The sequence below is a fragment of the Ceratosolen solmsi genome, unplaced genomic scaffold (assembly GCF_000503995.2).
Source record: "Ceratosolen solmsi marchali unplaced genomic scaffold, CerSol_1.0 scaffold3, whole genome shotgun sequence".
NCBI lineage: Eukaryota > Metazoa > Arthropoda > Insecta > Hymenoptera > Agaonidae > Ceratosolen > Ceratosolen solmsi.
In genome coordinates this window covers 3,334,406-3,358,228 of record NW_011948428.1, presented here as the reverse complement: position 1 = coordinate 3,358,228, position 23,823 = coordinate 3,334,406, and the positions used below count along the sequence as shown (strand labels likewise).

Sequence of the window (23,823 nt, the reverse complement as noted above, 5' to 3'; positions counted from 1 at the left end):
GATAACAGTGATTAAAATTTTGTCCCAATCCAACCATATCGAATAATCGTTACGGTGAGGCCGCCGACTCTAAGACTCGGATAAACGATTCACAGACAGAAACTACAATAAAATCAGTCTAAGCTCGCCAAAAAAGTAGGCTTCGACTATAGCTTCGAGCCACGATAACGACCATGTAAGATCCTACTTAAAATTAACTGCTCCAACGTGGTTCGACGTCGAGCACGTGCATCAGCGCTGCACACCAACACACGCGTGCATAGTTGCGTACATGCGATTAGCCTCCCTTTGATAGGCATAATGCGCCATCGAGGCAAGATGAAAACGCATATCGTATCAGCATTGGTATGCGCTGGCAATGGTATTTGGTGTATCGAGCGTTGATCGCGTGGTCGCCGTCGACACGGACGTCAAACTTTAATTCCCCGTCGCGTATTCCTACGACAACAGCTTGGAGCACCGCCGACCGGATTCCAAGCCCAGCGACACCTACACCCAGCCAGACGCCCCCACCCCTCCCGCAAACCAATCCACCGATCATCCAATAACTTCTCGATACCCTCGTCCCTTCACTCACTCACTCTCTCTCTCTCTCTCTCCCTCTCTCTCTCTCTCTTCCTCTGTCTCTGTCTCTCTGTCTCTGTCTCTGTCTCTCTGTCTCTCTCTGTCTCTCTCTCTCTCTCTGTCTCTCTATCTCTCTGTCTCTCTCTCTCCGTGTCTCTATGTCTCGGCTCGGCACGGCTAGCAGGCCGGCCGCGGACCGGCCGGGTCCGCCGACAGGCCGGAGAACAAGAAGAGAAGGCGAGCACGAAGGAGCCTCCTCGCTTTCTTTCTCGCGTGTTCCCCCTCGCGTACGCCCGCCGACTCGGCGGCCGTTCCCTTCTTCGTGACGACGGCGGCGCCCGACGAGCTCCGCAGTCCCGCTGTCGCCGAGCCGACGGCAAGACGCGGACCCGTAAGCCCCCCGGAAGCGGCGATGCTCGCGCTCTTCCTCCATCTCCTCCTGGCACTGGTCGTGGGCGCGAAGCCCGAGGACTGCCCCGCGAGGTGCACCTGCGCGCCCAATTGGACCGTCCGATGCGTATTCCAGGAGCTCGACAGAGTGCCTATCGTGGGGCCCAACACCACCGTTCTGTGAGTCCCGCTCTTTCTTCTCAACGTGCGGCTCCTCTCCTCTCCTCGCCTCGTCACCCGAAAATCCGCGGCAAATTTCGCGGAGGACTGGTTTCACGAGGGTTTGGCAACAAACTCCCGTCCCAGCTCCCGCCCATCTCCCGTCAACCATCCGGCATCAGGGGCTCCCGGCCTCTCCTAATTTTTTAGGCGTCCGCCTGACCGCTGGACGGCGATGATACTGCGGTCACTTATTCCATCACTTTTTCCATCCTAATCGACAACACTGAGATCTTTAAATTTCGTCGAAAAGTAGTTCCTTAACCCTTACCGCGACCTTACCGCCACATACTTTAAGCGACTTACTAAAATACTTTAACTGACATCACTCGTATTTCCGTCAAGCTTCGCTCATAGTAAGTTATTTGCAACTCTTTCTTGGTAAATCTTCCGTTTAGAGAATACTGAGGAGAGGCAATTGGAAGAGCCCTGACTCAGCTGGGAAACGAATAATTACCGCAACGAGCGAGATTTTCACAGATTGGCAATAACGTCGTGAGACACCGACGGCCGATGTAAATTGATATTCCGAATGTCTATCAAAGTACAATTGTCATTTGAATTTTAACAAGACGGTAAAAGTATTCGGCTACGTGTTTGCACTTCCATTCGTTTTATATTCCATCCTTTTATAAAGCTTTATTGGAATAAATTTCAATTCACGAAATTCTGAAGAGATTCGCTCAATTATCCGCGCAATTGATCAAATATACATATTTGTTTTATCGATTTACTTATGTAAATACATAACGAATGGCAAAAATTTCTTAATTATACATTTCTATTTTTGATTATGTCAGTACTCGTATAGCCAATCGTATCTTTATTTCATGCATTAGAAACTTTACACTGAAGCACCCAACACTGTAAAAAGCACACACACACACACACACACACACTCTCTCTCTCTCTCTCTCTCTCTCTCTCTCTCTCTCTCTCTCTCTCTGTCTCTGTGCGTGTGTGTGCGCGCGCGCGTGCGTGCAGGCGCGTGTGTCATTAAGCATAAAATTGTATTAAAAAATTTTTCGCATAAGAGATAGCTTCCTTAAATAAAAATACGATAAAGATAATTTTATCTTTCCAGATAATTGTATAATTATATCCCTGAATTCCGCCTTCGAAATAAAAATCAAATTTTAATAGTCTCATTATGTCAATGTTTTTAAAACACTTTAGCGTAATTACTGTCTTTGTGTCGATGTAATTTTTAAGTATCGGCTAGTGCCAATAATCGTAAACCTAAGTACTCTTTCCTCAATACATATTTATTACATTTATTTGTAATGGCGCGAGCTTCGGCTTAATGGGTAATTATTATGAATATAGAATTCAGATTTTTCCAAAAATGTATAATTAAATTGATTATGAAATTATCAATTACGATCACTATCTTCGTTTTAACATTGCCAAGGCCAAGGAGAGAGAAGTATATAAATTGGTTTGCACGATCTCAAGACATGAGAGCTTGGAGCTTGATATTTGGAAATTTATTATACGATACTCATTGATAGCATTATTATTAATAAATTGTCTTGTTAACCACGGTAAGCTTTGAATTCACTCGAATAATCACGTGGCGCATAATTAATCGATGGAAAATCGCGCGGCTTTCGTAGCTCCCAGAGAGCGCTAAATTAAAAAGCTGAGGTAAACGAGAGAGCGACGCCGATCTGGAAAATCGAAAGCTATAAAATCGAAGGTAGAGAACGACGCCGCGACGAAAAAAGATGCGCATCACCAGAGAGTCCATAAATATCCCGGAGACTAGAACGACAATAAAAAAAGACCGGGAACGAAAATAAATATATTCGAAATACAGAGCGACGCTCGTAAATCTGCGCGAGTTGCGAAATCCTCGGACAATAATACGTGGGCTCGACTTATGGTGCGCTTCAGCGAAGGCGTCGCTCGCAACTTCCTAGTGCAGGGCGACGATGAATGCCGCCGGTCCTCTCAACTCGGCTAAACTTTCGGTTGTCGGGAGACTAATTAGCGCCCGAATGATTTATGGATCCGCGCTGATAAGCTCTGTACTTCCAATTCGAGGAGTGGATTCGTTTAATTTTCGCTTAATATTCGCTTAATATTCGCTTAATGCGGCGCCTTTTCGGGTCAATATTTCAGATTAAGCACGGGCATTAATTATACATTTGAACCGATGAGTAAGAAATTATACCGCCGCTGTGATTATTCTAGCGGCAAGGTTAGAATGGTGCTGCTATTCAATATACAAGAAATGTATGTCACGTGAGCGATGCGTTAGGAAATAAAAAAAAAATAATACAATAAAATAGTGTTAAAGCGCATAAATTGATGGATCGAATGCTATAAATAGTAGAGACTCTCGTCCAATTCTCATCAAGTCAGAAGTATTTAGTCTATTCTTAAACTACCTAATATTCTTATCACTTTTATTGCTAGTTAATTTTTTAAGATAATTAATGAATATGTACTGTCGATATAATTATTGTGAGATACAATGATGAATGGAAATTGAATGGAATTTCAATAAACAAGAGTTAAATATTTGTTTGAAAACTTCATACTTTTCCTTTAAATAATATTCTTGGTTTTCATTGATATTCTTACATGGACTTTATATTTTTGTCTGCCTTACATCCGTGCAAGTGCCGCAGGTAATAAAGTAATAGAAAAATGTTCAAATACAATATAATATCGAAGGTTTCCTTATTACAATGAATGTATAATGGAGTTGGGGGAGGGGTGAAGAGCACAGACAGATGGCTGTCCCTTATCTACCAGCTTATCTAGCGACCAATGTACTTTCCTATATAAGAGAGTCCTCGATGCTTTAATTTCAACGTACACAAAAGGATTGTCGTATCGTACTCTATGAATAATATTCTCATAGCATTAAAATATCAATAAAACATAAATATGTTTTTGGAAATTTTATTCGAAATTTCTTATACTTAGTTAATTGAAAATTCAATACACTCAACTATTACATTAAATATGTATTATTACTATACATTAACTATATAAATAAAATATAAATAAAAAATAAAAAAATATATTAAAAAAAAAAAAAAAAAAAAAAAAAAAAAATACAATAACTATACAAACAACTATACATTAAATAAACTAATACATTAAGTAACTATATTTTTACCACTCTATTGTACATTTTTACCAATAAAATGTAGACATTTCAGAAGCTTCGACTATTAAATTGTTGAACTACTATTTTTTATCTCGATAATTTACTTACAATGGCATAATTCATCAACTCTACACACACACTAAGCTGTCGTATTGCCAAAATTGCTCGACCTATTCAGGTTGAATCAGGCACTATTTTTAAGAAAAAATATGCGAATGATAAATATATTAGAAATTAAGATATCTCTGGTTAATCAATTCAATTTATATGTACTGTATCCTATATTTTGCAGCGCCATATAAAATTATTATATACAATGTGAACTTTGATGAAAGCATTAATTTAATACGTCATCGTCATTATCAAATTTTCATTAAATGAGACATTTTTAATATACTTTTGAATGCATAGCTTTATGTGACAATTAAATTTTGTATAAATTTATAAATCATAAACTTTAACAAGGAATTGCATAATAACGGGGAACGTCAGTGTTGAATTTGATACGAAAATTATATGTGAATGAATCAAGATGCATAAAAATTGAATATTTAAGTAAAATTTATGTATATCGGGTGTATAATGTGCTTTTAATATTCTTGTTTATAAATATCGAAGAATATCATTGGAAAATGTCTGTTACATTGGACAAAGGAGATTTTATGTGTAACATCGCGAAATCATATCCTTTTTTGGAGTAACTTTCACATTCAACTGATTCGCATAAAAAAACAATAATACACATTTAAGGTCAAATTTCATTTGAAATTATCAAGTAATATTATTATTATTCGGTATTCTTAATAATAAGTTTAAGTATATCTCTTATTCTTTTGTAATTACTGTTCCTTTAATATTTATAATCACTTCATTTTCAACGCCAAAATAATTTCTTTAACTACATGGCCAAAATTTCAGATATTTTATTATCGATAAGTCTGCATAAGCCAGACAAACAAATTTACTATAAATGCATTCAGTTTTTAAGAAATTTTCAACTAAAATTACTTTGAATCGTAAGATACTTTATGCGAGCGAGCGTGCATTATGCAATTTAATTGTCGCTGGCACATATTCATTTCTTAAATATAACAAAAGAATCACTAATCAATATTTTCAATAAAATTGCGTTTTTAATGTATTACTCTGCTTACACAAATTTTGAAATCTGCATAAAAATCTGTATTTAGTCAAGTTTATGATTCGCTTCTATTTATAATGCGCTATAAAAATATTGATCGCCTATAAGTTTAGAATTATTTAATAAATCCTAAAATACCGAATATTTTAGCATATGATGTAATTGCACTAGTTATTTGCATGCTGATTATCAATAATTTCGTTTGTAATTGCGTAATGTGTAGATGCGCGAGATCCTTTTATTTATTTATCAAATAAATTTGATAGCAATTACAATAATTTCAACGATTTAGCTGAAAGAATGCCTGATTGAATTTCGATGTAATTAAAAAATTTATTTCCACAATCAACTTTTACATACAAAATACACTAAAATAAGGCATATTTTTAGTAATAGTAAAACTGTTTAATCAATTATGCCATTATTATAACATATTAACAAATATTATCAAAAGAATATTGCACTACCATATTTATCAATATCGATAATTTTATTAAATACTATTGTAACTGTATTTACATCGTATTTTATAATTATAATTTCTCACTTAGTTTACATAATTTTCGTATCAAAATTCGCATTAAAATAAAATCACATTTGTAAAAGGGACATAATGATATAAACTGCATTAATTCTCTGTCCGAACATTATAATACTTCTTAATTAAAAACTCAATTATGACTCGATTAACTCGACCAACTCAATAGTTTACTCAAACTAATCATAAACAAGCTATTAAGTGCAAGTTCCAAGGTACAGGATTGGCTAAAAATACCGATGCAACCACTAAGAACTTTCAACGAACGTGCTGATTTCACATTGAAATCGGATGGGAATTTCGAACGGACTCCTATACAAGATGATTTTGAAAGCTGAGACTATCGGCTATTCGCGTAAGAAATTTATCGTACGTATCGAGTAAGTTCTGAAATGTCCGATTGACTTCGCGCCTATTTTAACGTGCAAGTTCAGTTTGCCTGAACACGAAGAAAGCATTTCACACTACCTTGTGATACGATTAATGAAAGCTCGTGACTCAAACACAATTTTAACTCTAAATACTCATAAAGCCGGATATTTACGAGGCGTTATTCGACGTATACACACATACAAGCGCACGCACGACAAAAATCTTATTTAAATAACTACTCTTACATTACGTTTTTTTCTACTTCTATTTTTTCAGAGTTATACAACTCTATTATCGTTAAGTCAGTTGGAAATTTATTCATTGAAAACTGCGGCTTTATTATAGAATCTTAGGAAAGTGAACTTTGTCTAAAATAAAATATCAATAGATCTTGAAGTAATGGGTTACTAAAAACGATTATATTCTATTTTTCAAATCATCTTAACCTGTAAATTTAATAGAAAATAATATTTTATTTTATTTTTTTACTCTGTTAATTGTCGCGAATTAATTATTTCTCATACAAATACTGAAAGAAGATAGGATGCACATAATTTATACTTATCGTAGCATATCAGCATTGATTTGTCTTTTCCCTGTAAATATGTTTATTATTACAAGATTTTATATAACAATATATATATATATATATATATATATATATATATATATATATAATTATTTATAATTAAATTCAATGATTTGATGAGAATTTTAAAATTGGTTTGCCTTTAATTAATTGACTTGATCATTTTATATATTATTTTACATGTCTTAATTATATTAAAGCCAATTGGACCTGTTTTCTAATAGTTTTAAAAATAAACTTTTTCATAGAAAATTATTGGCATACATAGTATTTCCTTTAAGAGACCTCGTTACATATACTTTTGTCGCTTGGAATTATCGAGTTTTCACAGCGGCATTATTTCGATGAGCCAGTTCAAAAGGATGTGCGGCGGTTCGCTTTCCCAAGATAAAATTCTGCCAAAAAGATATATGATTGATATAAGTTGGTGATCGAATTCGACACAGTTTTGGGGTCAGTGAGCTCATCAAATGCGCCGACGGAGCATCAAAGCTTTAGGAATCTCTCGAGGGAGTCCACAGGGGCTGGAAAATCCATGCGAATTCGAGATCCCGACCCCAAGGTACACTACCACACGGATCGGGACAGCTATTTCACTTCCTCGCGTCGTTCCCGACATTCCTTCGCCAGAAAGAATAGCTAACTTCCGTCGGATTTTTCTAAAACTCCATTCCAGTGTTCGTTGTTATTGTTTTATTGGAAGGATGGCCACAAAGCGTGTCTTAAAATACTTTTAAGCCAGGAATTTATTATTAGTTAAGCGTTTGAATATTACTACGCTTCGAGCATCAATTAATGCGTACAAAAATACGTGACCCCATAAGTGTTGCGAACCTCTTTGCTTACTTGCCCGCGAAATATACAAGCCAAACAAACGAGAGCATTAAGCACACCGTCGAACAATAGTCGAATTGCTCGACTATTTATTTTACAAAAAAAAAAAAACGAAGCACCCTTTTTTCGGCATTAGCATAGTTTTTACATAGTTTGCCGATTCCAACAAAAAGCATTACATTGATAAAGTCTCGTCCATTTGTAGTATAATAGAATAATTATAGAGCACGGAGGAATGTAGCAAGGAAGATGTCGGGAATGCTTGCCGAGCAATGACAAATACTTTTCCTCCTGAAAATCTAAAAACACATCCCGCTGACTTTCATCCCTATAAACATTGTACGTTTGTCTACTAAGAGGCGACATAAATTTTGAAAGGAGAATAAGCTCGTATCGGCTCGGTAGTGACCGTCATCCTAATGCTCGTAAATCGTTTGGCTGAACTATTTATTCGATCGGATTGGAAACAGCGCAGACAGCGTGATATCGCAATAGTGACGCAAGGATGATCGAAGAAGTGCGTTCTTCCAGCGCTAAACTTTTGAGCGCGACGGCCATTTCTTATCTTCCGAGTATTTATCTCGGAGGCTCGCACGCGACTTTTCCGGTCCCGGGTCACCATCCATAATAAACATCGTCCTAAGTATCACCATCACTTTAAATCCAGATTCTTCGTTATGTGGGTGGCAAAGATACATCGCCGGCTACGATTGGCAAATCCTCTTATTCCTTATGTGTGTGTGTGTGTGTGTGTGTGTGTGTAAGGATGACGTGTCGTGCGATAAGCGTTTCTATGCCACTGAGCTTTCAGGTATAATGGCATTTCAAAGCAACAAAAAGTCAGCGCGTTCTTTTATGCATGAGAGAGCGGCAGCCGAAAATATATGAAAACACCTCGGTTTATTTTTTTTTTTATCAAATCATTATCTCGATCTAATGGTTTATTCTTTTGTGAATGCGTGGATGTTATACAATTTGTAAAAGAAAATCGTACGAGTTGCCTCGGCGTTGTAACGCTTGAAATGAATATGTAACGCGAATATTAACATTAAAATTATTCATATATATATCGTGCATGTATGTATGTTGACAATACGTATTATTGAGTGTACATTGGTCAAAGAAATTTTTTAATTAAGTTGTCGGAGGAATTTTTAAGCAAAATTTGTTATTTATTTACTTATATAAGCTCGTAATTTCAGCAGCTATTTAAATGTTACAATACTGTCTTTATACTTATTTTCTTGTTATTGTAGTATGAAATTGAATGGCTTGTGCTTGAAAACTAAAAGTGTTTCAAAAGATAGATTCTTTTGTAATAAAACTATGACTTTCAAGTTCAGAAGAGGGATTCTATGTTTTTGTTAAGAAAATCTATATTTACGTCTTTCTTTTTTCTAATCAAATCACATTTTCTGCAGTAAAATCTCCCAAATCATTAGACGCACACTTACTTACTGTTAATCTTCGTTATTTATTTTGTAAAATGAGGATTTATATTAATATTATATTGTTTCCGAATATTTTATCACAGAAATTATTTTTCTCTGTAAAAGGAATATTTCTGTGCAACAAAAAAATATTGACTAAAATATTTAAAATGAATGAGAAACAAAATTCGATAAATTATCTTTGAAATAAGTACGTGTATTTCTAATTGTTATTCATTTATTCTGCATAAAATGCAAACGAATTTTAAACCAGAAATAATAGCACGAAATTAATATAATATTAGCAATAAATACTTATAAAAAATTAAACTATTAAATTTATAATCTTAATTCATTTTACAATTAAGAATGTGTACTTTAAAGATTCACAGAATGGCATAGAATCACAAATGATAAGACAAATTGTATTGTATTATGAAAATACTTTTAAGGCAATATTTACTATTATATCTGTTCGAACTTTAAACGCATATTTTACTAATATCTCAATGATCCTTACTATTACATCTAAATTACGATTAGCGATAATTAGAAAATTCACTGAAATATTGGTGCCATTTAATATGAGATAACCCAAATAAAGAAGAGAGTAAATTACAAATTACATTGAAATCTTTAATCTAATTGAAGTACACTACAATTTAAATGACAATGAAAATTCGATAAAACGATAAGACAGAAGTGAAATAAAAGATAAATACAAGTTTATACAAATTCTTACAAAAAAAATTTAATTATTAAGGTTGTAAGCCTTAAACATCGTTTTTAGACAAAAATAAAAATAAATATTATCTTATTATTTGTTACAGAAACTAATTTAAATTTAAATTATCAATTAAAATAATATTGATTAAATATAATATAAAGCCATATAGAAATCTATTTCCAAATCATCGATAAACTTATAGGAAATGAATGTGTCAGTCGTCAATAAATAAAATAAAATGTAAATAAATATGCGATATTGAACGTAGTTTGCGCGTACGCATTTATATATTTTCTAATACTCCTGTATATTCGAGCTAATAATTCTTGATTATTAATTGATAATAATAACTTACTAAATATTAGAATGATGTATGTGACAATCTATTTAATTTGATAAAAAAATATTTTACAAAATTTATTAGTTATAACACTGAATCCAATATAAGTAAATTGTTCTCTAGTGCACCGCGACACGAACGCACGCATGTCTTATTTTTTACAACAACAAGGATAGAGGCAAAAATAAGACAATAGAACGGATTAGAATCTACGAAGCAGTTTGCAAAATTTTTATGTACTATATAGACTAAACAGATATGATAGGGATATGTGAGATAAGGAGAATATTTCATTTCGTACTGTAACTATATTATGGGGATAACATGAAAAAAGAATTATATATCAGTATTTGATTTTTTAATCCGTCCTGTGTAAAGAGAAAAGATCTCGGCTTTGATTTGTGGCAAAACAAAATATTAGTGGATTTTTACAATTGCATCATGTTCAATTTGGCATAATATAGCCAACTAAACAGTCCCTAAAACAGTAACAATAAATTACAAGTTTACAAATCATATAAAATCAATATCAATACTTTTATTAGCATAATCTAATTGTCACTATAGATTAAGAAATAATTTATTTAGTATTTTTTCTTGGCAATATAGTAGAAATACAAACTATTGCAAATCATTCATATAAATGTCATTAATATATAAAGTATTCAGACGATTATTAGAGAATAATTTCAAATAGTATATTTCAGTAGTGAACTATTTATATATAAATATTATAAGAAAGTGAAACTTATTTAAATATGCAGCTATTTCAAACAAATATACACTCATATAAATTGCAATGGAGTATATCAAAATGTAATCTCTCAGTTACTTTTATTCTTATACATACTAATATATATTTATACGGAATAATAAAAATTATTTTTCTTATAATTTCACAATGCATATAATAATTCAAATTCATTAGCGATTTTATTAAAACAGATATTTATTTACAATATCAAAGTACTATAAACAACATCTGAATATAACATAAATACAATGAGTGAGAATTAGCGCGATGATAATTAGGAAATAAAATGCTACAATAGTACAATTGTATGATATTACCAATAAACTTCAATCAAAAAATTAAATAAAAATTTGATTAAATTAATCAAATACTAGAAGAATATCGCATTTAAAATATGCCCATTTACAATTAATTTTTTGATATTTAAATATTATCATATATATTTTTCTATAATTTATTTACTTAAACATTATACAGGTTTCATTTAATAAGAGATTTAATAGAGGGGGAGTGAGAGAGAGAGAGAGAGAGAGAGAGAGAGAGAGAGATTATATTTGTTCAAATATCTTCAAAGAATATAAACTCAAAGTAAATATAAAAAAAACTAAATTGATAATAAAATTAATGACATTTGTTATTTTTTCGATAATTTGGGGCACTAATGGAATAGCAGATATCATAATAGATAAATTAAAATTGAACCGCATATTAATATAAGCTATTTAATTCAATTGTATAAACATAAATATATAAATATAAACAAATTGTTTGTTTTAAACCAAATACACAAAATATGCCAATAGAAATTACGGCACACGATAATGATCAATATAAAAACTGTTCTTTCTCTTTTGTTTTACTACCTGTAATTAATTTAATATATATATATATATATATATATATATATATATATATATAAAGTATTTTACAAATAAGACTATATTTATATTTTGTTTTCGAAAAGAAAAAACGTAAAACTATCTGTATCTTCGTTTTCTATACTTAGCACGTGCTTTAAGAATTGTATAAAACTTATTGAAAAGCAATGCCTAGTTAATTGTCATTTTAACGAAACTAACTATACTACCATAAGATTTTAAAAGCAATGTTGAAATTAATATTTAATTATTATATTTGCCTACAGATAAGAAAATTCAGAAATCGATGGATCAATAATTTCAATATTATCATTTATATATGTATCAAGATAATATTAACATGACATTTATATGTTGTAAAAGATATTTATTTAATTACGCTGATAAATTATTTCTAAAAGATAAGCTTTTAATAATTAAAAGGAAAATTTATTATGCTAGAACTATAAATTCGCTACCCAATGGTATGGTCATATACATATATATATATATATATATATATATATATATATATATATATATAGCTTATAAGATAAGTAAAGGTAAAATAAAATCACTGTAATTAATAAGATTTACAGTAAGTTGCACATTTATCCTAGGTTTCTACAATAACCTTCTAGATATCTATCCATAAAATTTCCATAATGGTACTTCAATTTCTTATATATATTTATAAAAGTTTTAAATAGAAAAAACATAATTGAATATTATATTGAAAATTATTCTTTCAAATTACGCGCAAAATGAGAAATGGCGATTCAAAATTAAAAAACATTTTTAAAATAATGTGAATTTATTCTGAAAATATGGAAAGACGTGTTTAAAGGAAAAATAAAGTAACAAATAGATAACATTTGTTCGATATAGGTATATATGTTAAAAAAAAAATGTTTACAATTTAAGTTTAGTTAATGCATATAATACTATGAAAGTATATGGTAAGTCCAAATTCATAAAAAAATTATGTATTTCATTATAACATTGGAGCAGCTTAATGATATAGGATAACCTATTTCATCGTGGATTATTACACAATTTATGATAGAGGAATGGTAGATAAGCACTTTAAAAATGTTGAAATGCGAAATACTATTATAACAGCTATCAATTTTATTACTTTAGTCATATATTGAAGATAGAATTATTAATATTGCAGTTGTATAATGATGAACCATATCGATTTTCTTATTCATTCTATCAAAGCCATTAATATTTCCTTTGGCATTAATAATCAAGCTTAGAAGCTATAAATAGTAATAGTGAATTTTATTTCAATCTGAATTAAAAATTATATACAAATGAATATGACAAATTACAGCCTCACAATTTATCCAATTAATGCTTTAATGCAAGCATAATATAAAATACTTTAGAATAAATACAAGTTGAACAACTGAACAGATAGTTGTGAAAATTTTTTTAAATAAACGTCAATTGAAGATTAAAATTACCAAAATAGATGTTATTACTCATGATGCTCTTAATCAACCTCATTATTACTTCGTGAAATACGTCTAAAGTAATAAAATCTTGACATGCAATCGCATTGTAATTTTATACACTACTGTTGTCATATTTTCAGCTATTAATTTACTTTCGAACAATTAAAACAATTTTTAAATTATTTGTCATGATCTAAATATAGACTGTTTGCATTGATAATTACTGTTAGTCGAAGGAATGAGTAATTGTATCTAGTTTATCTTTTAACGGCTTCTTATATTATCGGGCAGATGACAACAATTTTTATTTCACAATCAAGAAAATGATAATAATGCAAAAATAATTGTTTACGCAGACAATCAATAATTAACTTTCAAATTACCAATAAATGTCTAATTTTCTTGATAAACGGTGAGATGAAAAAAAAAAAAAAAGAAAAAAAAGCTTACACTAAAAATTATCATAAACAATTCATATGATAAGGATTGAATTTAGAAAATCTATAAAAAAACTTAATCGTCATTGAATAATTAATAATAGCAAACATAAATGCATTAATAATTAATTCAGAAAATATCGTTTTATCGACGATAAAATTAATATGTTTCACTAATGCATAATGTAAATCTGCATAAATTTATTCGCCTACAGCATATACATAGGAAAAGTAAAATCTACTATCGATATCATTACATCCAATAAGAAAGCCACTAATCTTAACTTATATACATGCTATTTCATTAAATAGTATAATCATAAATTTCCGACATACAATTATCGTTTATCGTATATGATTCGAGAAAAAGTCCGATCGCACCAAGTACAATAATGATCTTCCAAAATTAATTAAACGCGACACATACATAAACTATATAAAGGATCTCGAATCCTTAATCGCGTGCTTATTAATACAAGCGAAAGTAGGAATAGTCAACCACACCGCTGCTTCAACGCACTACATTAATCACCTATTATGTAAATAATAGGAATTTATACCTTGCTCTCATTGACATCACATATGACCACAATGACAACTCGTAGCAAACAATGAAGCAGGGGCGCGTGTCGCTATTCGTACTTTCTCTTGAAATCTCAACCATAGTCATCATCGTCCAATCCATGAATTCATAATCAACAGAGACCTCCGCTTCAATAATATCGTCGACGTCTATCCCGGCAACCTGCGTAACCTGAAACATCTGCACACACTGATGCTCAATGACAATCGCATTCGTCGCTTATACGCGTCCACGTTTTCCGGCACACCGAATCTCCGTTACCTGTACCTCTACAAGAATAACATCCAATCCATTCAGAGCGGTACATTCAGCAATTTGCCGCGGCTCGAGCAGCTTTATTTACACGGGAATGAGCTGCGGGATATCCCCCCGGGCAGTTTCAGCAATCTCCCGAGGCTGGAGCGCCTCTACTTGCAGAATAATCGATTAGAGAAGCTGCCGGCTGATGCATTCAAGAATGTTGGTCCCATGACGAAGCTGAGACTCGATAGTAATGCGCTCGTATGCGACTGCAAAATATTGTGGCTCGTCGAGATGATGAAGAACAAGATGGAGATGGCGGCCGTGTGTCAAGCGCCGAACGAGATGAAAGGCAAGAAGCTCGATGAAATGACAGCCGCTGACTTCCATTGCAGTTGAGTTCATAATCATTTATTTTTCATGATATTCGATTTTTATGTTACTCCCATATTGACTTAACCAGCGATTTCTATGAAGAAGCTCTATTGTATTTTGATAATAAAACTCTCAACTATCTCCTCCTCTAAATTCCTTAATTTTAAGCATCAGCATCACAACATACCTCCCTTCTACTTTGTATCCTTTTAATTTTTACATATAAATATCAATATATCCATATATCTATATATATTTTAATAATTTCCATTATATATTGTCGAATTTACGTATAATTAAACAATTGATTTGTACAAAATACACAATCACAGAATTACAATTATTTCCATAAAGTAAAAATCATATAATAAATTATAAAATCAAAATTTTATATAAATATTTTTGTTCTCAAATGCAATAAGCGCCTAATTTATTTCTTAGAGAGCATAAAAGCAATCAAAACAAAACAAAAAAAAAAGAAACTTACCTTAAAATAGAATTTAAAAATAAAACATTGAAAAAAATAGTTTTTAAAACGATAGTCGTTGATATTTGCATAAAAATTAATTGAATCTTCAAGAGGCTGACATTATGAAAAAAGAAAAATGTTTCTGATCGAATATTGCAATTGGCAGATTCGTCACTCTGCGCATCTTTCAAATTTGTCTTTTAGACTTTTTCAAGTTATTGCAATTTGATAAATTACCGTTACCTTCAACATTTACTTTTACTTTTAAAAAATATTTGTTTCTCAAATTATTTTTCTCCATTGAATAATTCAAAGCGATCCATGAAAAATGTATAGATAATCTTAAGCTCAATCCGATAATCCAATTTAAAAAAAAATCAAATTTTTTCACAAATTTATGATTACCATCTGAAATGCGATCGCCAATAACTTACTTATACTGGGTTATTACGAAAGCAATTTAATTTGGTTGTATTTTATGCCAGTTTAATTAATTATAAACAATACGGTCATTATATATTTTGAATTTTATATATGGTAGATACCATTATTACATTACATTACCATTATTACATTAACATTACTATCATTACATTACCATTATTACCATTATTACCATTATTACAAGGTTTGCAAAAAAATATTATTTTACCATTTTAAATCGTTTTTTTTTTTTTTTACTATCAAAATTTTGGTATAAATGATTATTCCTTCTTATTAACGATAATATAATCACTCATAGTCAGTGCTATTGGAAACAATGAATTTTTTGTATCAACCGTTATCGTTATTTATTGTCATAACAATTATCAACATTAAATAAAAAAATAACAAGGCGATCAAGCCAATGTCTTTCTTTTCGACGGCTAAATATTCCCGTCTAAATATTGAACTTTCAACCAAGTGATGTTGTACGGTTATGAACGGTCCATTTCAACAAAAAACAAATTCAATCTCGATGAAATTTCTTATATTGTTTTTCGGTAATTGGCTTCAAATAGTTTTATTACATTTAATATTTTGATTTTTTCAACGGTTCTACTTTACATGAACCGAAGTAATACAAAAATTGCCAGAATGAAATTTTGCAAACCAGTTCTGGCCGTTTTTTTTGTTTTTTTTTTTTTTGCACATCTTCTCAATGTACCTTACGTACCTTGTCCGTGCCACTTTTTCCATACTAAAAAGTTAAAAAAAAACCTCATATGCCATTCATTTTATTTTGCGTTTTTACTACTATATTCAAAAATTTTGCAAGTAGTAAAAATAGCGCTTTTCATAGGTGAATCTCAAAGTTCAATGTGTAGAGAATAGCAAAATATGATTTAGAATGAAGTTGAAAAGTTAAAAATTCAACCAACGCCACTCGTTTGATAATAAATGAAATTATTTCGATCGATACGTATACGTTGACTACAGTATCGTGAATTATTACGCTATATTGTAAAATTTTATTTTTATAAATAAGAGAAATGTTAAATGGATCGATTAAACCGATATACTTATCTAAACATTTATTTATCGCTTGAAACGTTAATCCTAGTAAAATCTTTATCTAAAAATATTTTTCCTAATTCGTCTCATTTCTCTTTAATTTCGATTTTTCAATTTTGTATATTTTCAAAAGTATTATTATTATTATTATTTCCTTTCTTTTTCACTTTAATATCTCCTATACTCTCTACTATCTCACTAATAGTAAAGACTGGAAATCATTTATTTTATTTCCAACTACCAAACTACAGAGCCGCCGACGCATTCAAATGAAACAGCATCCGCGCATTGCTTCAACCAATCTTTCTCAATGCAACCAAATTTAACGAACCAACGAAACCCTATAATTCCCTCCTCGGCTGCAGTCGAGTGCCATTTCAAAAAGTAAATGTCCTGCAGGCGAGCCGGTAATAATGGAGGGCCCGAAGGATGTGGAGGTGAATATCGGGCAAACGGCGATATTCCGCTGCCGAGCATCCGGGGATCCCCAACCGAACATCAAGTGGATGCGCGATTCGAACGAGATTCCAAGCGACGATGAGCGCTATGCTTTTATGGAGGACGGCAGCCTCGTCATCAACGACATCACCGAGAACGATGCCGGGGACTACGAGTGCGTCGCCCATAACGACATGGGCTACACCAAGTCGAGGGTGGCGAGGACATTCGTGGCCATCGCCGAGACTCCAATTTTCATCGAGACTCCGAGGTCGCAGACGGTGAGGGCCGCACTTGTGCACGATCGCGGTTGACACTGGCGATCAATTCTAGGCTTTAAGCTGTCATTTAAAAAGTACGAAGAAGGACGTTTTACAAATGGCTTGATACGCGAATAACCAATGATGCTACTCGGCAGCGATTATCGATTATACGTTATTACTTAAAGGTACGATGCATTTCCGTAGGTTGCAGTGGAACGTGGCCCGAATCAATTGTAGTGCGTAGCAGATTTCGCGTTGAGCTTGGAAAACTGATTGATATAAATTTTAAATTGAGCATAATTTCAAGCGTTAATCCACGTCCTCTCGTGCAAGGCGAGACCTTGCTCTATGCAAATGTTCGACTGCATAATTTCGAAACACGTGAGTCGTGCTATTGGCCGCCGACTGTTTATTCGGCTTAACGACTGCATTTTAACAATTGCATCGAGCGATTGTCTCAAGATTCATTGGATGGTATAAAATATAATTATCTCTCTTTAAGATGCTGTCGCATAGATCGATAAGATTGTCGATTTATTGCGTCGCTAATCTTACGATCGTACAATTCAATAAGATTTGATATTCTTACAATTTATGTTATTACGATCTCATTTTGTTATCAAAATAAATAAACATATTTTTCAGTTTAAGAGCTAATTTAGTAGCAATAAGATTTTTAGACCTTTATACTTCTATTGTGCTGAATACGATAATATTTTTAAGAATTACATTAATGATACTTTGGAATATTTCACGATATCACAATATAATAAGAAACATTACAATATAAAGTATTACGATAAAATACTATTATATATGACCTTTTGTGTATTATTAAATTACTAGGTATTGTTTAAAAATAAATAATGAGCGATATAGGGGCGGGGGGGGGGTAGTAGGGAGGGATGGGAAGAGATAGAATAAAGAATTTTCTGCTCTCTATAATATATCGAGCTTAAGGGGGCTTAGAGAAGAATTAACGCGATCGTAACCAATGGACGACATACGTCCGCTTAGTCCTTCCGGAGTTTTTCTTCGCATAAATTTAAAATTCGCTTTTACCCAATATGTTTGAACTTTGTCTTCCGAGCGTGTAACTCTAGTTCAACCTACCTAGAAACTGTCCGCACGCCAGAGAAGAGAAATAAAATGGACTTGCGGAATCCATGGAGACGAATTTCCGATCGAAGGCAATAGCAGTCACTGTTTTAAAATCGAGCCGATAATTTGTCTCCGGTCTTGGCTTATTAATCTTCCAAAATTTATCGTATAACCTCACCTCGTAATTTTACAATTCACATTATAATGTAACATTGACAATGATAATTCACCTATTAATTGGAATTTTTCCATCACTACATTCATCCTGTCCGATTTACTTTATTGTTCTTTGTTTTTTTTCTTTTGTTTTTTTTTTTTTTTTGTTTTTTTGTTTTGTTTTGTTTTTGTTTTGTTTCTTTGTTTTGTTTTGTTTTTTTTTTTTAACATTTCAGCGTACTTTATTGAAATAACGACGGGCCGTGCGATTAATTTGTTTATTGGTGTATCTTGCCGGATTACGGACTACATGATAAAATCAATAATTTTTAAGTGAGCGTAAATGCCTAATTACATTTGATATGCCGTGCAAGTTAACTAGCTGACAGGAAATACGTATAGATAATAATACGATACATATTTCAAATCAGATAACTTGCATATTTAAGCTAATTAATTTAGCAACGTAGAGTTTATGCAAACTATAGTTAACAAACAACTTATTTGCATTTAAGATTTATTCTAACTATATAAATATACATGTTCTATTGCATTATATTGTTCATGATTTGATAGTTGGAATATACAAATATAAATTCTATATTGTTTACACTCTCCATTAAGAATAACATATGATCTTTCATTCGCAATATTGATAATAATATTAATAATAAACTATGTTTAGAAATAACGAATAAAATATATGTTATATATAAAATATTGAAACTTTCACATTACGCTTGGATTAGTCATTATAATGACATTGCAATGCAACTCAATGAAATGTGTTGTAAAATATCTAACAATGGAATTTATGAAAATGAATAATATCATAAACGCGTTACCTTTAATGCTTGATTAGATAAATTAAAAGCACTCCCTATTATTAGCTCAGAGACTTAAATGAAAAGGTACTCGCTAATTCGTTTAAAATTTTAAATGAAGTAACGATTTCCTTATTATCCATAAAATGCAATACAAATTTGAATAAAGATGAATTTAAGGGGAAAAAAAGTTTTTTAAAGGGGTGAAAGGAGGGGTGTTGAATTTTTAATGCCCCTCCGATAAATCGATGCCACGAAACTTTAAAGCCTCCTTGCGACGCATCAATAACTTAAAGAAGCGATTAATAATAAATAAGTGGAAAACGTGGCCTCGATAATGGGAGCAACGGCGCCTTCACGACCTCGTCAAAGCTGTAAATATTCCCGATTAATGTCACAGGTCCACTCGGGCATGGACGTGGTGCTGGTGTGTCGGGCCGAAGGTCAGCCGTCGACGCGAATTGAGTGGTGGCGTAATGGCTCGAGGCTAAGAGCACACGGACGTCTCCACCTCGAGGACGGTGGCAGCAGTCTCAAGATCCTTGCGGTTAAGGAGAGCGACTCGGCACGCTACGTGTGTCAGGCTCACGGATCCGCGGGTCTCGCCGAGGTCAGCGCCGACCTCAATGTCATCGACGCCGAGTACAAGCCTCCGCGGCTCATATTCGAGCCCCAGGACATGGAGGTCGAGCCCAACTCGATAATCGAGCTGCCGTGCAGAGCCGAGGGAAAACCCGCGCCAAAAATCCTCTGGCGCAAGGATGGGAGCACACTTGAAGGAAACAGGAAGAGGATCTCGAAACACGGCAGCCTCTACCTCTACAACATCACCGCGCTCGACACCGGCAGGTGAGTTTTGGGTAAGGTGACGCGCAGTTAGAGAACCGCTAAGAGGTTTATCCTTAAAAGGCCAGAGAAGTAGTATTTAATCAGTTGGATAATGTATTGGATAATTATCGAATCCTTTGACCGTAATGGATGTGATCCTGCGTGTACGGCGAGCGAAGCTACTTTTAGTTATCGGCAACTTTTCTGCTTTTGTTTAATGGACCTGGACGAGAAATTTATCGCGGCTCTGGTGAAAATTCGTTTAACTAGAGTTATCCGATACCTAGCGATACCGCGCTCAAATTTATCTCGTTTATCAACTTGAAATATAATATAATAAATAACTTTATCGGATTCTTCGTTTCCATTCAAATGCCACTTTTTTTTTCTTTGATAATGAAATGAACGGTATTATAAGTTTTCCGAGCAATAATAATCAGTTTGAAAGTTTATAATCGGGAAATATATTTTGTCTTTGTTTTATTAATTTACTTTTCCCAGGACAAGGCCTCGTTGAAACTTTATTATCGTTTCATAAATTAAGCATTTTTAATCGATATCGCCGTAAGGTATCGATGATTTATTAAGATGAGACACTCCTAATCTTTTCCACTGAATATTCAATTAAATTCACATTTATCCATCTCACTGTATAAGTAAACGATGCTTTGTCCATGTTTTAAGACATTGTGAGAAATATTGATAAAATATGGAAGGATAATGTCACTTTGATTTTATAATGATTAGCACGATCGAGCATGTAAATGTTCGTTCGTTCGTAAACAAATTTTCATTATTAAAAGAAATGATTTCTTTGTTTAAATGGCAGTTATTATTGCACATTTGCTGGTCTAAAAAAGATAATGAAAGCTGAAAAATGGAACATAGAAGAGACAATAAACATTAGCGTAGATTAAAATTAGCACTAAGAGGTAAAAATTGTTTCGGTCATCCGTACGATTAAAACGCGCTTTTACATTGATATAATTTACAGCCCTACGATATTGAAAGTTAATGCAAGAATGCTTAGTGGCTTTAGCAAAGTTCGATGCAATTTTAAAACTAGAAGTACTAAATAGCAGGCGGTAATTTTTTTTTTTTTTTTTTTAACGCATAATTACGAGTGCGCGATGAATTATCTTCAAGCGGCAATAACACCTATGACACGTTGCCATTTCATTAATTGGCCAAACAATATCTCTTTACGATGAGACACGAAGGGAACACTGTCACGTCTCGGTTCCCTTAAGCCTCGAAAACTTTCTGCAACCGCGCCCAACACTATCCTTATAATTCGATATTTATTAGTCGATGATCACCGAGATTGAAGTATCGAGAATCGGCTCGACGTCAGCTGCTTAAAATCTCGTGGCCAGCGGGTGATCGTCGCTGATCATAAATCGTGGCTCCCACCCCATCCCCCACCCCATCTACCACAATCCCAACCTCATCGACAGTCGCATTAAATGCTCCCTAGGTACGAGTGCACGGCGGTGAACGAGCACGGGCGCGTCTCAGCAGGGGCGTTGGTGCGCGTGCGTCAGATCGGGGCGAGCAACGCCCTCGTGCTCAGCGCCTTCTCCGAGGCGAGGCTCGAGATCGACCGGGCCATCAACAACACCCTCGAGGAGCTCCTCGAGCCCGGCGCCAGGCTCAACCCCTTCCGGCTCTCACGATTCCCGGACGCAGTTGCGAGGCGCGTCGCCAGGCCCGCCGAGCTCTTCGAGCGCGCCCTCGTCCACGTAAGGCGGCTCGTTGACTCCGGGCGCTACGCCAACATCACCGAAGATTTCCACTACGAGGAGATACTGAGCGCCGAGCAGGTGGGTTATTCGACGAGCCTCGGCATTTGCGACACTCGATACTTTACTGAGCGACGATAGGTTCCGCGGTTTGCCTACGTACTTTGTCCTCAATGAGAATTATTTCAACGCTCGTAACCGCCAACCACTTTATTACCCGTAAGTAATTTGTTGATTTGTGCTGCTGCCCTCGCTATAGCCCAGACTCGATTAAGCGGCGACTAAGTGCCCTCGGTTAGCTAGTTCGCCGCGATACTCGGGATGAAAATCTGATTTTCTTAATGGAGATGAGAAAGATAATTACGAGGGGATGAAGTTGAAGTTTAGCCGTTCCGTTTATTAAACTGAAGATTGACGTGCTTTTAAGGCGCAAGACAATGGCGCTTTACCTCCGCCTTCCTGTAGATTAGTATTCTTATTTAAAGTAGTCGCGAACGGCAAAACTATAGTTGCCGAAACAAAAGAATCTGCTCAGCTTTATAACAATACAAGGATTCTTTCCTTTATTACTATTCTCTTATAAATGTCCTAACCAGGTCGGGCATACATTATTTAATCTTGAAAGCTTAACGAAATTTTCAAAAATATTACGAATATTTGTTAAACTACTCTTTTGTATGAAACTTGTCTATCCTAGTTTCCCTAAGCAAATCATGAACTTTGAATGTAGATGTTTTTCAAAATTATCTCGAAAATACTCTAGAGAGAAAGAAACTTATGAAGAGTGAAATATAAATATAAATTTTCGATTTTTAAACAAACATGGCAACTAGATATAGCACGACTTTGGTTCAACGCTTTTTCTTAACGAGCCCCACAAAATTTCTCCAACTTGTACTACAATGCGTAAGAATACTTTCAAAATAAAAATTAAATAAAAATAGAAATAAAAATAAAGATAACAATAATAACAATAATAATAACAACAACAACAACAATAATAATAATAAATGAAAGAGAGAGAGAGAGAGAGAGAGAGAGAGAGAGAGAGAAAAGAGGGAAATAGGGGGAAGTGATGGGAAAAAAGAGAAACACCCTTTAATAAGTACTTTTCAATATTAATGTTTCCGCGTACTTTTTATAATGAATTTAGAAGCACAATGCTTTTTATATGACAATTATTTTACAAAATTTAGCGAGAATGTTCGAACAAGTCACTCGTACACGTACTAGTTTATAAATTCGTCTCATTCTCGTTCCCTCTAATGTAATTAAATTCCAATTGATATTCGACATCGGAATAATTAGTCCCACTTAAGTAGATGAAAAAAATTGATTCAAATTTATATTAAAAAAAGTATTACAGAAAAAATATTCTTAGAAAGTGTCTGATCAACAACGCATTTATTCCACTGATTCCACATACTTAGAATATACTGTCGTGCCTGTAATCGTTGATTCCGCTTCACTTGCGGCCATGTAAAATTCCATTTCCAAAACCTTTTTCCTCTCTCTCTCTCTCTCTCTCTCT

The 23,823-nt window shown here is 33.5% G+C and overlaps 1 protein-coding gene across 1 annotated transcript in view; it reads left to right on the top strand.

Moving 5' to 3' along the window:
* Window positions 1-809: 809 nt before the first annotated feature.
* Window positions 810-23,823, top strand: part of Pxn (Peroxidasin) — a 29,286-nt gene continuing 6,272 nt past the window's right edge. Inside the window, exons 1-5 of the mRNA XM_011501372.1 lie at window positions 810-1,134; window positions 14,482-14,996; window positions 17,340-17,659; window positions 20,123-20,571; window positions 22,028-22,373. Of these exons, the coding sequence (XP_011499674.1) occupies window positions 977-1,134; window positions 14,482-14,996; window positions 17,340-17,659; window positions 20,123-20,571; window positions 22,028-22,373 (1,788 nt within the window). The 5' untranslated portion in view covers window positions 810-976. The remainder of the gene's footprint in view (window positions 1,135-14,481; window positions 14,997-17,339; window positions 17,660-20,122; window positions 20,572-22,027; window positions 22,374-23,823) is intronic.